Raw genomic sequence first — 16566 nt, 5'->3', positions numbered from 1 at the left:
TCAGTCTGAATGTGTGAAGTGATGCTTTTTCGATAAGGTATCTGAGCTCCTATGGCCCCAAAGTTCCGACTGTCATTTTGGTGAAAGATCAAGATTTAATGATACTCTGAATGCAATAGTAGCTTTTCAGAAGAAAGGATTTTTCCAGAAATTTACAGTAGTAATAATTTACAGAAATTTAACTGTTATTCGTATTAAATGCTGCACAGACCAACAATAAAGTGCATCTTCAGAAGACAGAATAAGGTTTTCATCACAGAGAAATCCAAAACAGCCTCACCTCGACAGCCTGCAGATTCCCAGTGTGTAGGCACACTAGTTTTTACATTACTTCCTGGCAAATGGCTGATTAATTCCTCTGGAAAGTCAGTTTGTGTTGCAGAAGTAGTGGTATGTCTAGGAGCAGCAGCATTATTGTTATTTGTTGTATTGACTTGCACTTGATTGATTTCTTTTATCACCTGCTCGTACGATGGCGGAAGCTACAAAACAGAGAGATAAATATTAAGGTACATCCAGATATGCTACTTAAAAAAAACCCTGGCATATGAATTAAAAAAACCTAATATATACAGAGGAAAAGAACACTGTCATAGTCTTCTATTCAATGTGATGAAAGTCTGAGCAAGCAAAAATTGTTCTCGTCTAACCTAATGAGCTTTTTACCTTTGTAAATCAAACAATGCCTCATGTAAATTCACGCTCACCTCAGTTGGAAGATGCTCATTTCTCCTCCACTGAGCATGAGATGAAGCAGAAGGGAATCCTAATCCTTGAGGAGTGACAGGACTTGCACCTGGAAACCAAGAGGATGGCCGGAGGGGTTCAGCAGCAACTATTGTAATTTCAGGACGCCTGGAAATGAAGGCAAAGGGGAATAATTACCTAAAACATTTACAAATAGTTCTTTTAAAGTATAACAGCCCAAGGTTTTCCCAGAATGGGAAATAAAAATAGCTCAGGTCTTTTTGATTTAACTACAGGTGTTTTTCCATGATTTCAAAGCAACTTACCTGACCTTTCTAACAAACACTTAGGCTTCCATTCAAAGCCTCTAATTAAATGCCTTAGCCAAAAAGTAGGTTTACTGGCTTCAGTGAAATAATTTAAATGCTTAAAGTACTTAAACACAAGTGTAACTCAATTAGATGGCAGAATTCTTAGTCTTCATGGGATAATGAGAACTAATCATGTGTTTGCCCTTAGCCAGCTACGATCTGAAAACAGCAGGGCAGTTAAAACTGCTTCTTGGCTGGATACCTAAAAACCTGTGCATCCTCAGACCCCAAGGGAAACCTTCCAGGGTGCTGAAGTGGGGCAGAGCAAGCCCCACAAGGCCTTTGGGACAGGGCCTATCTGCTTCCATCACCCAGTACTACAGAGACTTCCATGACAGTGAAGGACCCACAGGTAGCACCCCTGGTACCTGCTCTTTCAGAGCATCAGCTGCAGGGGTGGCCCGTGCTCCCAGGCCATGGTCCCTGCAGCACCACTGATCCATCCAGAATCTCACAAAACTTCCACTTTGAAAAGGGACTTTTGTGAGTAGATAAAGCATCTGCTTACAGATGCTTCTGTCTGCTGACAGAAATAAAGCTGCAGAAGCATAACTTCTAAAACTATTTTAAAAACAATTTTAAAAAAAAGGGCACAGTTCCTTCACATCTAAAATAATGGCAGACTCAGTTCACCAGCCATCCAGGTTGGTGACCTCCTTTCTCAATACCCTTTGAGAAACTGAAAGGAGGCTTGAAAGTGTGTTTATTTTCGTTGTGAAGTGATCCCGTACATAGATGTCAGGAAAATAAAACAGCTCTGCAGAGGTTTGATGGTTGGTTGCATTCTCCTTTTGAGGACACATACAAAAGTTGATGAGAGAATTCCTCAAACTCTTAACCTATCGTGCTTAAAAATCAAAGTATTTCTATTTTTTTCCAAGTCTACTCTAAACATACTAAGGATAGAGACAAGGAAAATAATAAACTAGAGGAGAAAGCCATAAAAAGTAATACCGTGACACAATCTAAGAAGTTTTACAGTAACAACTAATTGCAATATAAGTAAGAGCATCATACCTTCTATCTCTCTGTTGATCACTATGGCTAGAGGTCCGAGAAGCTATTTAAAGAAAGGAAACAAAAGTTTTGAAGAGGTTAAAATATACTGTCACAGCAATATGAGGATAATAGCAGAGCTCCTACCAATCCACTGTTCATGAAATGCAGAACATAGAGCATCTCATCCTAAATCCCAGATTTTAAGACTGGCCAAGGTTAAAAAAAATATTTGTATTAAATATGAGAAGTTTTTAAATAGTCAGAGTGGGAGTTTCATAATAATTTAAAGTCTCTCTATGTCCAAGTTACCACCAAGAGAAATGGTCCTTTCCCCTGTCTTCTTCATTTGCATACCTTCCTATATTCTGCATTGTGGGGACCCAAGAGTTGAAACTTCTTTTCCTTTTATTAAAATGATACATGGATTAAACAAAAGGAAGTGTTAAACACATCAGGCTTTCCCTTTTGATGGATAATTTCTGAGATGTGCTCTTCAATCTTATTTAATGTCTCTTTTTGTTTGTTTTATAGAAGGAAAAGGTACTAAGGCACAGAACCTAAAAATGTATTTCACTCTCCTTCATGTAAAAAGAAAATATTAAATGTTCCCAGCTAGATATTTGCTAAAGTGTAAATCACTTGTGGATTAAGAGTCAGAAACGTTTTTTTTCAAACCATGTGTTTTAAGTTACATAAAATAAGCAAATCCTGACCTCTTAATTTTTCTGGTTTTGCCATATTTACATTCAAATATTTTTTTTAATGGCCACATTGCATTTTCATTTGGATTTCTTTAGAGAGAAAAACTAATTATCCAAGGGAAAAAGTTTTTACACAGCAAGTGCAATTTAAGGAAGTGGTAGCATCTTATTGTGCAACATCACAGCATCATTAGTCAAAATCAGCAAAGCATACTTGATTGGAGAATTGCAGAGTGTTGTGTCAGACATACCTCTTCGACAGGGCATTTTGGATGTGCACTATTCATGAGTGCTAGAGGAAAAAAAGAAGGGGTTACAGAAGACAAAGAGGAGGTAAAGGAGAACAAACCAAGGCTTCAGAGTGCCAGAAGCCATGATCAAATGGGTTAGTCATGCAAGGATAGTGCATGTGCCAGTGTTGTAAGGGGGTAACTGCAATGTCTATTCACAACACTATTTATTTCACTTTTTTATTTCCTAAAAAATGAAAATAAAAGTACATATTATTTTTAGTTGCATGCCAATTTTAACAGTGGCTGTTTAGAAGTTTTCCTTGCAATAAATTAACCACAAAGAATATAACTGAACATGGAAATGTCCACTGTATGGTTCAGCATGTAAACACAGTGGGAATAAGGAGAGGGAAATCAAATCTCTTTGAATGTTTTTTCTAGTTTAAAATTTTCATTTATTTGAGTCTGCCTTTTCTCCTCTCCAAAAACAGTAATTTACACTGAGGACTTGATACAAGTGCAAAGAAGTTGGGATCCCCTGCCACAGAGGTACAGGCAGGCAGGTTGATCCCAGCAAGAGGTATACCTCAAATTATTTCATATCTAAATCAGTTCTGTAAAAAATGTCTGACTAAATAAACACCTCGCCTTCGCTTCCCTCTTCAGAGATCTTCATGTAGCACTGATCTAACACACACGTTAGAGGAGAAAACCCCAAACTGACTCAAACCAATCAAATCCAAGATTACTTTTGCAAAGATGATGGAAGAAAGTGTTCTTTTGGTAAATGTGGTCAATACATCTGCTTGGGTTATAGCCCAATTCCAATGATAAAGGCAGGAGAAATAAAAGCTAATTAAAGAGGAATGTAAAACTCAATTGATAAACCTGTCACCTTACTTCACTATTTCCTAATTTCTGGATAAAATTCTACAAGCTTTTTCTTCCTGTGAGACTCTAAATGTGCTTCTACTTATCAAAGTGCTTCTAATTATTAAACAGGAAAAACCTAAAAAAAGCCTGAAAGAACTTTTTCCTTTCTTAACATAGGCAAAAAAAAAAAATCTAGTGAGGTAAACAAACTTTCTTGAAAACAAAACATTTAAAATATTTATATAAAGATAACTTTACTAGTTGATATATAAATATATAAACACGTCTCCTTAAGAGGACTAATGCCCAAGCCATCATAAATTTTCAGAATGTACTCACTTTTCCGGAAAAAAAAAAAAAATCTCACTAGCATTAATGGAATCAAGTTACTTCCATGTGTATAAACATTTAATATAAACTTTATTTTTTAATGACACTGACAGAGGTCTTTTCTTCTGTCAACATCTCCTCTACTTTTGCCATCACATTATTTTACAACCACACTTTTAGAACATATTTTGTTTTGGAAGTTCTTAAGAGGATTTAAATCCACAGTAGAAACAGAGATGAAAGCTACTGCATCTTCCGATCTCAGGTATTCCACAAATGCTAGGGAAAAGAAAATACAAACTTTCTAAATAATCCTTATCCCCAGACTTGCACAGCTTTTATTCCTTCACTATTTCTAAGAAAATTGATTTAAATTAAAAAGTGCATGAAAGAAGACATGAATTGTTAAAATATAGCATATCCCTGACTTAAAACACACAAGAAAAAAACCTGCAGCCATTTTTCTGGCCTTTTGATTCTTTAAGTCCATTCTTCTTTTCCTTTGTGGATTGGCTTGAAAAAGCATACTATTAATTTTTTCCATCAGAAAAATACAGATTGCAAATTATGACAGTTTTAAGATTTAAAAAAACCTCTCTTCCATCACGGGAGTCAATGGAAATGTATTTCAGCCCTGCTTTATACACTGACAGCTGAAAACAGTTGATTTCTTAACTTCAAAAATCAGAAATGCTCAGGGTGAGAATCACTAACATTTCCAGAAGCTTATGCTTAGGGGTATGTAAGTAAAACCAGCAAAGTAGCTTCAGAAGGGGAAGAAGAAGAAAATATCAGTGCATAAAAACCTCACTTTTTCATCTTATAACTTTATTGGTCTTATGGGGGGGGGGGGGGGAAATCAAATCAACTCATACCATTGTACCATTGTCAGTATTTATTTCTGTTAGTGTCAATGAGGCACTTTATTGCCCAGTGTCAATGAGGCATCTAAATGTGTTCAACCTTGTACAGCATAAAGGATTCATGGTAATACCGTAAATAGAAGGCAGATCAGTGACTTATAGACTCCTCTTTTGTTCATATTTCTTAGAATAACTATTCCATGGGCTTTTTCCAATTATTTTTAAACATGTGGAGGCAAAGGGTATCCTATTTGTGCTGCATACTTATGTTTCAAATTTTTTCCTCTGCTGTTTCTTCTCAGGGTCCTACTTTTCAAGTGTACTTAACATGTCATTTGTATTTGAAATATATACATATGGTGCAGGGGGTATTTTAAGCTTTGGGATCAAAATGCCTGTGTATCACCATTATACCACAAACCCATAAACTTCGATGCTACAAACAAGCTGGTGGCCACAGAAGTCTGATATGCAGATTTGAGCCTTTGGAAGACAGCTGGGCTAGAAATTACAGTTTTTTTGGGAACCTTTTAAGGCAATACAAAGACAACTGAAGTTATCAAGGATCTGCTCAGAGATAAGATTCTGTTGTGGGCATTGAGGGCTTCCACAATGCACATACTGCATAACAATATCTGTGTGCTTCCATTAGCAAAACTATATGAAATACTGAACAGTTTTATCATTGCAGAGTGTTTTAAAAGCAAGTTTAATTTTGCATTAAAGATTGGAAAGACAGCCTCAAACAGGCCAAGCCTTTCTACAACAAGGACACGTGCTAATATTTAAAAACACACCTTCTTTCAATGTTTTCTAAAACCAGGTTAGACATTTCTTCCAAACCTATGAAATATGGAGACTATTAGACTAAAAAGTAATTTGTTTCACTATATAGATGATTAGGAATAAAGGTTATTCACTACAGTATTTCAAGGAAAGCCTCAAGAGTGGGCAAACTCTCCCTCCTTTACCTACAAAATAATGCAGTTTGAAGAATTGACAGAATGTTCCCATGGAAGAGGCCACACTTGCAGTCTTGGAAATATCAAAGGTGTTACATGACTGCAGGAATTCTTCTTCAGCGTACACTAAAATGATCAGATAATCCTCAAGCCAACACCAGAAAAAAAGAGCCTTGATTTCACCCAATATCTGGTTAGACTATTTCTGTATGAAATGGTTGTGAAGAAAAGATGTGGAGGTTCAAACTAATTGGAATCTTTCATGCATCTCTGAGTAAGAGTTTTCTCCCAAACTGTTTCTTGGCACAAGGGGGAGGTCTTGCACCTTTTCTGGTTCTGTTTCCAGGCACCTCAAGGAAATACTAGATTGTCTGACATTACAGCTGGGCTGATTTAATGCCTGAATGTAGCTAAAGAGATGGTAATGCCCAATTCCCCTCCCAAACATGGATTTTTGATTCCCCTTAAGTGAACGTTAGCACCCATGTGACTCCACAGCGAGTTCACAGTGATAAAAAAAATAACCACTGTCTGTACAGTTTTTGTCTCACTTTACCTCCCGGAAACTGCTTACCTTGGGCTCAGACCACCAACAGCACAGGGGAAGGAACATCCCACCCCCAACAGCAGTCTCTTTCCTGCCTCTGTTTCCTGGCTCCAGTGCTTCTCTGTGCAACTTCAGGGAGGGAACTGATATAATAACCCAGGGGGGGTTACAGGGATTCCTCTTCCTACCCCCAGGGTAATCCTCTATACCTTTTTCACAGCTGATCTGACTGTTAGGCACCATAGAGGCTGGAATTGCTGCTCAATAAAATATTTGTGACTATACCCTCAGAGCAAGTCCATAGTTTTCCTCAAATTTGACAATCATGATTTATGAAGGCACTTCACTCCTCCCTACACCTTTCCTTGCCTTGTATGTTCCTGCCTCTGCACCATTCCTTGCATTATGCCAGCCCAAATGTTTGTGCAGATGGGGAAGAGAATGAGGTCACGGAATTGATCTGGTTGGGAAAAAGTGGGAGCCAAAAGAACCTAGGAAGCCCCCAAGCAAAACAAACAAAATGAAAAACAAACAAAACCCACAGCCAAAAATGGCTGCAAAACTGCCAAATGGAAAGCCACAGCTTCAGAGTGCATACAAGCTGTTACACATCCTTCATTCAGGCATGTATTTACTTAGGACAGAATGAGAATAGAACAAGCCCACAGGTTCTTCCAACATTTTAGGATAAGAGACTTGCTTCTGCAGCCCTGCTTCCCAACAAGAGCCTGGTCTGGAAGAGTGGAGAAGTGAGTGAAAATACTGCTCCCCTTTGCCTCACTGCTGCAGCATTTGACTTGCCTCTTTCCCCTTTCTTTGCCATTCTTGTGCACGCGCTGTGCTGGCATCAATGGAAACAGTTTCACTGATTTCAGTGGGAGCTGGATAAGAGTGGTGTGTCCAGGCCTGAGACCATTATTAAAGATCCTGGGGTAACTTTTTAAGAGTTGAGATCATAAGATTTCTCCTGAGAAAATCTCATGTTCACATGCTTGCTTCCTTCAGGTTTTGCTGGGCTCACTTTTCTGAATCCTATGCAGCAGTCAAAGAACTGAAAATGACACCGTGTTTCTATCTAGAGTTGTGGTCAGGGCACGAAAGGAAAAGAAATCTTCCTTCTCTCTGGCCACAAGAAATGGAGAGACTTATCAAAACAAAATGATATGCAGCATTGTCCATGGGTGGGCAAGTTAAAACCCTGTACATACTTAATATGTTTCTTCAAAATTTGAGAGTAAGTGCCCAAAGAATCAAGGATTAGGAAAGACAGATTTCTGACTCTTAGGGAAACACACTTGTCCAGAGAACACCATACTTTTTCCAGATTAATGGCAAGGGGAGTTAGGAATTATTCAGTGTCCACTGTAAGACAGGTCCATCCTAATAGCACTAGGTAATGGTGTATAAAAAACCTATAGTTTCATATACAATCCCTTGCTATGTACATGGATGTTATTTTGCTAGCTTATTATCTGAATAATTCACATGGTACTTATTTTTCATCATAGTTATTCACATGTAAATAAGTAAGTACCATGAGCCACAGCTTCTTGACTGGATTTTTATGTTATTATGCATCAAAACAAACAATCACTTGCTACTGTATTTTCAAAAACGTAAGTATCAAATGCTCTAATGATCTCGTAGATGATTTCTCACTTTGGCAACGTACTGGGGCTTAGCCAGTCTGAATCAATTTCTGACTCCACCACAAAAGGCCCTCTGTGATCTGGTGCTCTCTGTTTTCCAGTTTCCATCTGTGGCAGCAACAGCACAAATAAAGTGCAGCATTTAAGGATAGCATCATGCAGACTAGCTCTGAGTAAAGCTTTCATGATGCCCTTTCACTACCTCCAATCTAATCCACACTAATGAGTCCCCCACTAATAAGTCCAGGAGAAACAAGTTATTAATTTATTATATAAATAAATCTAATTTATTTTTCCCCATAGCAGAATCCTGAGGGTTGTTTCATTAATATGAAATAAAGTCATGGACAGAAAAGAAATAAAACTGAAAAGGGGAAGAAAGTAACAGCATAAAATACTTTGAAAGATGCATCCAAAGAAACTCTCTGCCTGGAAACATCATGAGCAGGGAAAGGAGAAAAGGACTTCAATGCTGAGATCAGGGAAGAAGAGTTTGGACTTTCATTCGAGATTTATAAACAATCTTTTATTTTCAAAAACAAGCCCAGTACAGGAGTCTAATTCTGTCCCCAGTACAGTGAATAAGCAGTTGCTGCAGATTTCTACTAAAATTAAATAAACAACCTTCTATTTTGTCAAATGAACTAAAAATTGGGCACATCTAACCCAAACTCTTCAGAGAAGGATCACATCTGCGCACAGATGCATTAGTGCATAAGTAAGAAAATGTTAGCAACTGGAAAGAAGGAACAAAAAGGTGGTCTAAAAAGAAAATAAAGAAATTACAGCCCCTCAGCTTACTGCTTACTTATTTACAGCTACTTTCTTTTTGCATAGCAAGTTAAACAGTTACTAAAAATAAACATGTAGCAATCTTACAACATTACAGTTCCCAAAAAGGAAAAGTAAACTTACATCTCTTGATTGCCGCTCTTATGGATGACAAGGGTCCTTGGCTTATTGAAGAAAAAAAGAATTATTAAAACATGGTTAATGTCTCAAAGAGAAAACAATTAAGTAACACCATGCAAAAATTCCCCATATATTGTAAAGTGTTTGCCAAGCCTGTTTTTTCCCCTGCGCTGTTATCTTACAGAAATTTGTCCAAAACTCCTGGACTACAAAACCATATCCAACCCCTTTTAATGAAAACCAGGTTACAGCTTGGCTTCAAAACTCTGCAAAGATAGAAAGTCAATTATTAAATCCATTGTATCTCTCAATTCTGTCTTGAAGTTCACATTCTGTCTCATGTGGGCGTGCATATTCACAGATTGCAAGTATTTAATGAGTTATATTCTCATAAATAAATAAAACTTACACAGTGAAGTAAAAACCTATAAACTTTTGCTAAATATTTTAACAATTACTTAACAACTTGTCTTCCCTTCCAGTTAAGATAACATTTTTCAGTAATAACTTGGTGGGTGGGGTTAGGAAGACAACATGACCAAATATTTGTTGATACACAGGGACGAAAAATGTTTCCTTTTGCCAACTCATCTGTTTTCTTAATGAGACTAAGGTTTTTGATGCCTCTCCTCTGAATGCTCTATTTAAGAGATACAGCAGTCCCTACTACTTCTGCAGGTAAAATTAAACCTAATTTGGGATTATCACTTTCAGAAATGTTGCAATTTGAAGAACATGGTATTAATATTCTTCCACTTCGTGCTAAACTACAGAGGAATTAAAACAACACAAACAAACCAACCAACCAACCAGTTCAGAAGGGAAGGGGTTTTGCTCTTTTTTCTCCTTTAAACGCAAGAGATAAAGAATATTTATTGGAGAAAAGCCTCTGGAAGTGCTAAATGGACTTTTTAAAGGCTGAAAATAGACTGTATCTGGTTCAAATTAATACAGTATCTTAACAACAAAACAAAGGTATACTAATCAAGCCTTTTCCAGAAACATTCCAGCACCAGACTCTTATCAGCAAGAATGGGGAGTGCATTAGCATTTTAAGTCTGCTCTCGTGCAGCACACCAGCTCTTGTCAGGGCTCAGTTTAGCCCCACATGCACATGATGGCTGCAATTACTCCAGTGAGATGAAGAGTGGGAGGATTTGGGGGAGAGAAGAAAGAGACAGTCAAAAAGGATGTGGATGAAAAACGTCCTCCCTCTACAGTCATTCTGGAAACTAATTAAGACTAGAAATGAATGTTGCTCTGACTGAACTATTTTCTGAAACAGTCTGGCTAGTCTAGGATAAACAATGCTTATTTGTCTGGTTTCAGAAACAGTTCAAATGTGGCTTGGCCCCAATCCACACTGCTCGCAAAGCTGCTTTAGAAAACATTTCTATCAGTCATATTTCACTGTGCATTTTTAGCAGAAAAGGGTTCTAATTTTCCTTCAAAGTGTCCCATCAAAATACAGCCTTATCTTTAAGAAACACTTTTAGTTGTGTGTTCCTCACAGATGTACCCTGGACTCTTTTCTTAGCTCTTGTATCTCAAGCCTCTTTCTTTTGGATGTTCATTTTTGAAGCTTTATTATTTTGCTTTCATTTCTCTGAATAACTACAATCTTTAGGGCTTTAATCATATATATTATCAGACAGGAAGGAGACTGAAGTCTGGTAACATAAATCTGAAATCTCCTGGAGCAGCAGTAACTTTCTATACTAAGAATTCAGGATTTACTTAAGTTTTATAGGCAGAAATTAGGAAATCTATGAGGTATGTACATTCAAGTATCAGTAAGAACAAAAAGGAACAAGTCCTTTGACCCATTGCAATTTGCCTCAGAATCTGATAAACATTTTCATATAAAAGCAAGAACTTTTGGCTGGAAATCAAAGGAACCGTCATGTAGACACAAGTTCAAGCTTCCCATACGGCATGAGGACCAAAAGGATACATAGAAAACATTTTTTTTAAATCAAAATGCAAAGAACAAAGAAGTAAAACTTCTCATGAAACCAACCTACTGAAGTTGAAGAATGGGTATCTCAAGGGCAGCAAGGCAGCCCAAATATACAACTATCTGTAATTTAGAACTCAGGATAACCTGGTTCTATTAGAAAATTTATGAGCTCACAGGCAAACCAAGCTGTTAGAAGACAGTTTTTCTTTTACACTTTCCATTAACAGGTCACTCATCAACAACCTTTTGGCAAAGCACTACATTTCCTACCCCCAGGAGAGTTTGATTCACATCTAGCTGACAATTATTTAAGCCCTTTAAAAACATGGAAATGACAGTAGACACATTACTTTTTCCCCTGTGAAGCCCTGTAAAGGAACTGCAAACTTCATAACTTTGTAATACACTAAACCCCAGTAATTTAAATAAGATGCTGTTCTTGGGGCAGCTGGTGATTTTACCCATACCTTATGCTGAGCTTACTCATCCCTGCTCCATAGGAAGCAGTTTCTGGTCTCTTATTCTGTGTTGCAAAGAGAGAAGTGATAAGGTTACTAATAACCTCCTCTGCTCCACAGTTAATGACATGTTTTCTTTCAAGCCATCCAAATAATTAACATAACCAAATCAAATTTAATTCTCCTATTTGATGAGGTAGGAGCTGCAGCAATTACTGTACTGCATGGCTCTTGCCTCTTTCCCACCTCCTCCTCCTGTTCATAAGGCAACAGCAATGAACCAGAAGGCAGGAAAAAAAAATCCTCACAAATACACATGGCAAGGAAATATTAATCCATCCAAAATGTGACTCCCCCCACAACTACATGAGAACACCTGAGGGGACAATGTGACAATAACTAGCTGTGGGGATGAGAGACAGCAGCTCCTGTGCCACCCTGCAATGTACACAAGTGAAGTTCAAATTCATATTGCTGGAAGAAAACCGTGCAGACAGCAGGAAGTTCCAAAGTATTAAAGAATCTCAAACATTAGCAACAACACCAGAGTCATATCTAATACGGAACAAGTAAAGACGCAAACTAGCCATCCAACCCACCCCCTCAATCTTCTAGCAGGAAGGAACAACCAGAGCAACTCTTCTGACATCCGCACACCTATCCTAGACCTTGCTAACTGTTAATTTAAATCACAAACTTGGTTTCATTTCCAGCTAAGGCAATAGCTTTGATGAGCTTCCCCTGACAGCTTCTCAAAACCCATCTTGCACCCAGAAAAACCCACTCAGTAAGTTCAGAGGGGACCTGTAAGTTGCTGTGCCTGCTATGCTGAAAGCAGTTGGGTACTTCAAGTCGGCAGCAATATGAAAAGGATTCTATGGGTCACCGTTTCTGAAAGATAAAGAACCTAGAGTGGTGTGCTTCATGTTGTTAAACACCTACTCACTCTTCCTGGCAGGCTCTACTCTGGGTTTCAAGGACAGGTTTTCTAAACATAAATACTTGAGGAAAATGCTCAAAAGCATATTTCAGATCTGTGCATTAGGAAAATAAAATTGCCACAAGGTAGACTGGGTAAAGAGCTGTAAACTGTTCAGTGGAGTAAGTGCACTTACTGTGCATAAACCATGGTTTCTCCCTCATCTGGGGCTCTGCTTTCAACACTTCCTTTACTGAGCACTGTCACTCCTCAAACACAATTTCAATGCAGCTACCAGGTTTCTCAGAAGGCTGCTCCTGCAGGGTGACTCCTGACACAATACATTGACTGTGAGAGCATCACTCACCTCAGCAGTCCCCAGAGAGCAGAGAAGGTGTTTAAGTGGAATAAAGCTCAAATCACACAGTCATCTCCAAGGGAGCTGGAGGGGGTTGTGTCTGCCCAGAGCAGGACAGCTACCTAAGCCAGGAGGCCTGGAGGTTCTGGGCTATCTTTCACCCACCTCGTCCTTTAGCTGGTTCAGGATCACCAGAGTCTCCAGTCCAGTGGAGGGCACCTCATGGGCACAATCCCACAAGCTGACTGACAGGGAGGCAGCTTGGCTGTTGAGTGCAAACAGGCAGAGGATTGATGGATTTTACTTGCCTCTGGAGATCACAGGCAGGACTGGCTTGTGACTGTCCCCATCCAGCCTGTGAGCCTACCCATAGCCATCTAGGGAGGGTCTCCCCTGGCTATCTACAGCCTTCTGCTCTACAGGTCCCAGCATCTCTTTGTCATCTACTTCCACACCCTCCTATTGGCTTGCATGGGATTCTCAGCAGAAACTGAGCAGCCCTTCACATTGCCTGCTCCCTTTATCAGAACCAGGACCTTTATTTTATTTATCTAAACTGACATAGTAATGAATATTCTACAGGAAAACTGATTGCACTTTTTTAATATGTCACTCTAGACATACATAAAAGCCTAAAGGGGAAAAAAGCCAACCAAAATAATGAAAAAGAATGATTACTTGTTCTAAAAAATTAATATTCTCAAGCATTTATTCCAACATCTCAACATTTATCCTTTATGTCAAGTTATATGAAGCTTTTCTTAAAATATCTATTCTTAGGTTCACATACCCATGTAAAAGTTAAACATATGTCTAATTGTGAGGGTTATTGACTCTGCTTTATACTCACACATAGAGTAAAAAGAATTAAAATGTTGCTATTTTAATGTCTTGTGACTTCTTGGAATGTGAGTCAAGAATTTTAAAATAGCTCATGCTGAAATTACTGTAAGGCAAAACACTAGTTTAATAAAAAGCATCATATATTCCTATCAGTTCCTTTAGAAATCATGCCATCTTTGTAACAGCCAGTGTACTACAGTACAACATTCTAAAAACTTATTAGAAGACATTACTCCAACCACAAAATGTTTTAAATGTCACCTAAATTATTTCACTGCAGACTGAATTACATAAAGATGGTAGTAACTTAACAGCTAAATTAGGGGTGGTGCAAAAGATCAGATTTACCACCACCTGCAGGCCAAAGACAGACTCACTAATTCTACCAAAAAGCTCCTAAAGCTAACAGAGAAGACTCACAGCTATCCCAAATTCATGATGTGGGTGCAGTATGCAGAATTGTATTAATCCTGTGGAAGTCAATTTACACTGAAAATGCACCCACAGTGGTCAGCTGCTTCAATGCCTCCATTGCTGAGGAGCACCAGTCCCCTAGCTGATAGTGTAAATTAGCTGACACGGCACATGGAGTCCAGGTGAACTTTCCCCATCAGTGTCAGAGAAGCAGACAGTGCACAGCCAGTACTCCTGCCTTCCCATGCTCACCATTTCCACCAGCTCTCTTGTGTTGGTGCTGGCATGGTCACAAGTCTGCTGGATCAGCCACATGGTTTTGTTAACAACAAAAAATCCCATCCCAAATATCCTTATTAATTTTCAGCCAGACAGACCACCTGCTCCAGCTGCCTGCAGAGCCACATGAGCATCCGGGTGGCACTGGAGAAGCGATGGGAGTGGATGGGGAGGCCAGCAGCAGTACTTGGCTAAGCAGCTCAGCCTCCACTGACAAAACAAACCTTAAGTCCATGACTGTGCCACTAATCTAACAATAAATCACCAAATGTTGGCCATACCTCCTGTCAGCTGTTCTTCTCATCCTTCAGTGAGAAGAAGGATGATTCTTTATATATTTTTTTTCCTGTTAGTGCTGATCATCCATATTGGCTCACTAGGAGATCAGACAAGCACCAGAAAAAACATGCTTGGTAGCAGCTTGTCCCCACAGTCTTTCTGTAAAATGAACACTTGCATGTTCTCTGCTAGATCATGGGGTATTGTCCCAGCCCTGCAGGTACAGGAGACTAGAAAAGATCCAGTCACCTAAGAAATCACATGCTCAATAGCACAGATAGGTCATCTAGAAATTAAGACTTGTCCCTGCACACCTTCACTTCTCTTTTGGGTTCAGCCCCAAAAGCAAGAAATCCTGAACCAGTAATTAAGTCCAGTAACAATTTAATCCTCATCAATATGCTGAGGATGTCTGCTTCTGCATCACTTAATGAATGCCACAACCACGACTTCCCACTGTCTGGACAAGTGAGGATGTAGTTAAGCAGCAGCTAAAATCCAGCTGCTCAGCTAATTAAAACAGCTCACATTGATCAGCATAGGGAAATCCTTTCAGGAATTGCTCTCTAGCTGTTTCTTCAACTACTTATTACATATTCATGTGCTTGTCACTGTCATACTTTGGGATCGTATTTTAGCAATGAAACCTTCAATTTTAAGGCAGAACACAGGCAGGAAGTCAAAGCAAATCATGGCAGCAGATGATAACATTTCACACTTCAATTCTCACAGCAGCCTACAAGTCATGAGGTTACAACGGCTTCCACATTTAATAATGTCCAGCTTAGACCCTGAAGCTGAAACAACTCCCAAATTTTTTGTGAATCCAAGACACTTGGTTTGTGTGCACCCTGAACGAACTCTTTCCTGATCCTGAGCTACAGACATTCTAGACACATTTCCTACAGCATTTTCTTTCAGTCAACAACCCAAGTTGAACTGCCCCTAACCCCAAGATGACCGCATAAACACAGCCATTCCAGAAAGGCAAATGCCTAGAGCATGATTCAAGTAATTCTCAGTCTTCATTGCATATTGACTGAGTTCAGCTCTAAATAAAATGCATGCTACAAGAAGACTTTGGCCCTCCTCTAACAGCTAAAAAGGCTCCCCACTATGCCACCAACATCTCACACTCACTGTTATGATAAGCCAGCTGGTATGTTTTGATTAAAATCAGTAAATAGTATTTATGATTAATGGCAATTTAATGTTGGTAGTAAATAATTCTAGAAGTAGAAAACACCTATAATTTTAATAATAGCATAATAGCAATGTAGCACTGTAAATGGAAATGAAAGTATCACTGAATTGTTATAGTGATAGGAACAGGATATTTGAGCCCAGCCAGGATTACATTCAGACACGAAAGTAATAGTTAAAAAACAGAAGGGAAGAACCAGCACTTTCAAATAGAACAATTCAGATGTAAAGTGCAGCTTCTGCTGATGGAAATACTTTACCATTAAAGTCTACAGAGCTTCTGCATTTGCACATGGGGAAAGATGACAGTGCCCTACTTTTACAGTTCAAGAGTACAAAACAAAGCCTATTTCTGAAGAATGGTTTTTGATTCAACTATTTGCAGTTGCATTTCAGTCAGTAAATCAAAGCCTTCTCTAGCCACTGATGGGACATTCTGTTTGCTTCATACATCTCTGTACATCAAATATAACCTGGTGGCTAAGTGAGCTCCAGAACCTTTGTAATTGACATCATAGATGAATAAAACCTGGTTTAATCATGAAGGATGAGAAGGACAAAGGCATAAAGAAAACCAGTAAATCTGGATCCACAGGATTCAAGATGTCTTTACAGGGCTTTAACTGTTATAAAGCATGAATATTAGATTTTCTTCAAACAGTTTCTATATTTCATAGAATATATGAGTATAGTGGTAAGATTATCTTTAAAGTATTGTAAAGGGAA

The 16566-nt window shown here is 38.6% G+C and overlaps 1 protein-coding gene across 3 annotated transcripts in view; it reads right to left on the bottom strand.

Annotated features, from left to right (window-relative positions):
- The window catches only part of SH3D19 (SH3 domain containing 19), an 81800-nt gene that overhangs the window by 33004 nt on the left and 32230 nt on the right, over positions 1-16566 (bottom strand). For 2 of the 3 annotated variants that reach the window (XM_038134471.1, XM_038134472.1), the window contains exons 3-6: positions 9131-9171; positions 2076-2118; positions 708-855; positions 281-482 (exon numbers count right to left, since the gene is read on the bottom strand). In XM_038134471.1, the coding sequence (XP_037990399.1) occupies positions 281-482; positions 708-855; positions 2076-2118; positions 9131-9171 (434 nt within the window). Of the gene's footprint in view, positions 1-280; positions 483-707; positions 856-2075; positions 2119-3009; positions 3051-9130; positions 9172-16566 lie in introns of all 3 variants that reach the window. The other variant, XM_038134473.1, reaches the window with a different exon arrangement.

Source organism: Motacilla alba, chromosome 4 (assembly GCF_015832195.1).
Source record: "Motacilla alba alba isolate MOTALB_02 chromosome 4, Motacilla_alba_V1.0_pri, whole genome shotgun sequence".
NCBI classification, from domain to species: Eukaryota; Metazoa; Chordata; class Aves; order Passeriformes; family Motacillidae; genus Motacilla; species Motacilla alba.
The sequence above is the reverse complement of the archived record's forward strand: the minus strand, read 5'-3'. Positions and strand labels throughout refer to the sequence as shown.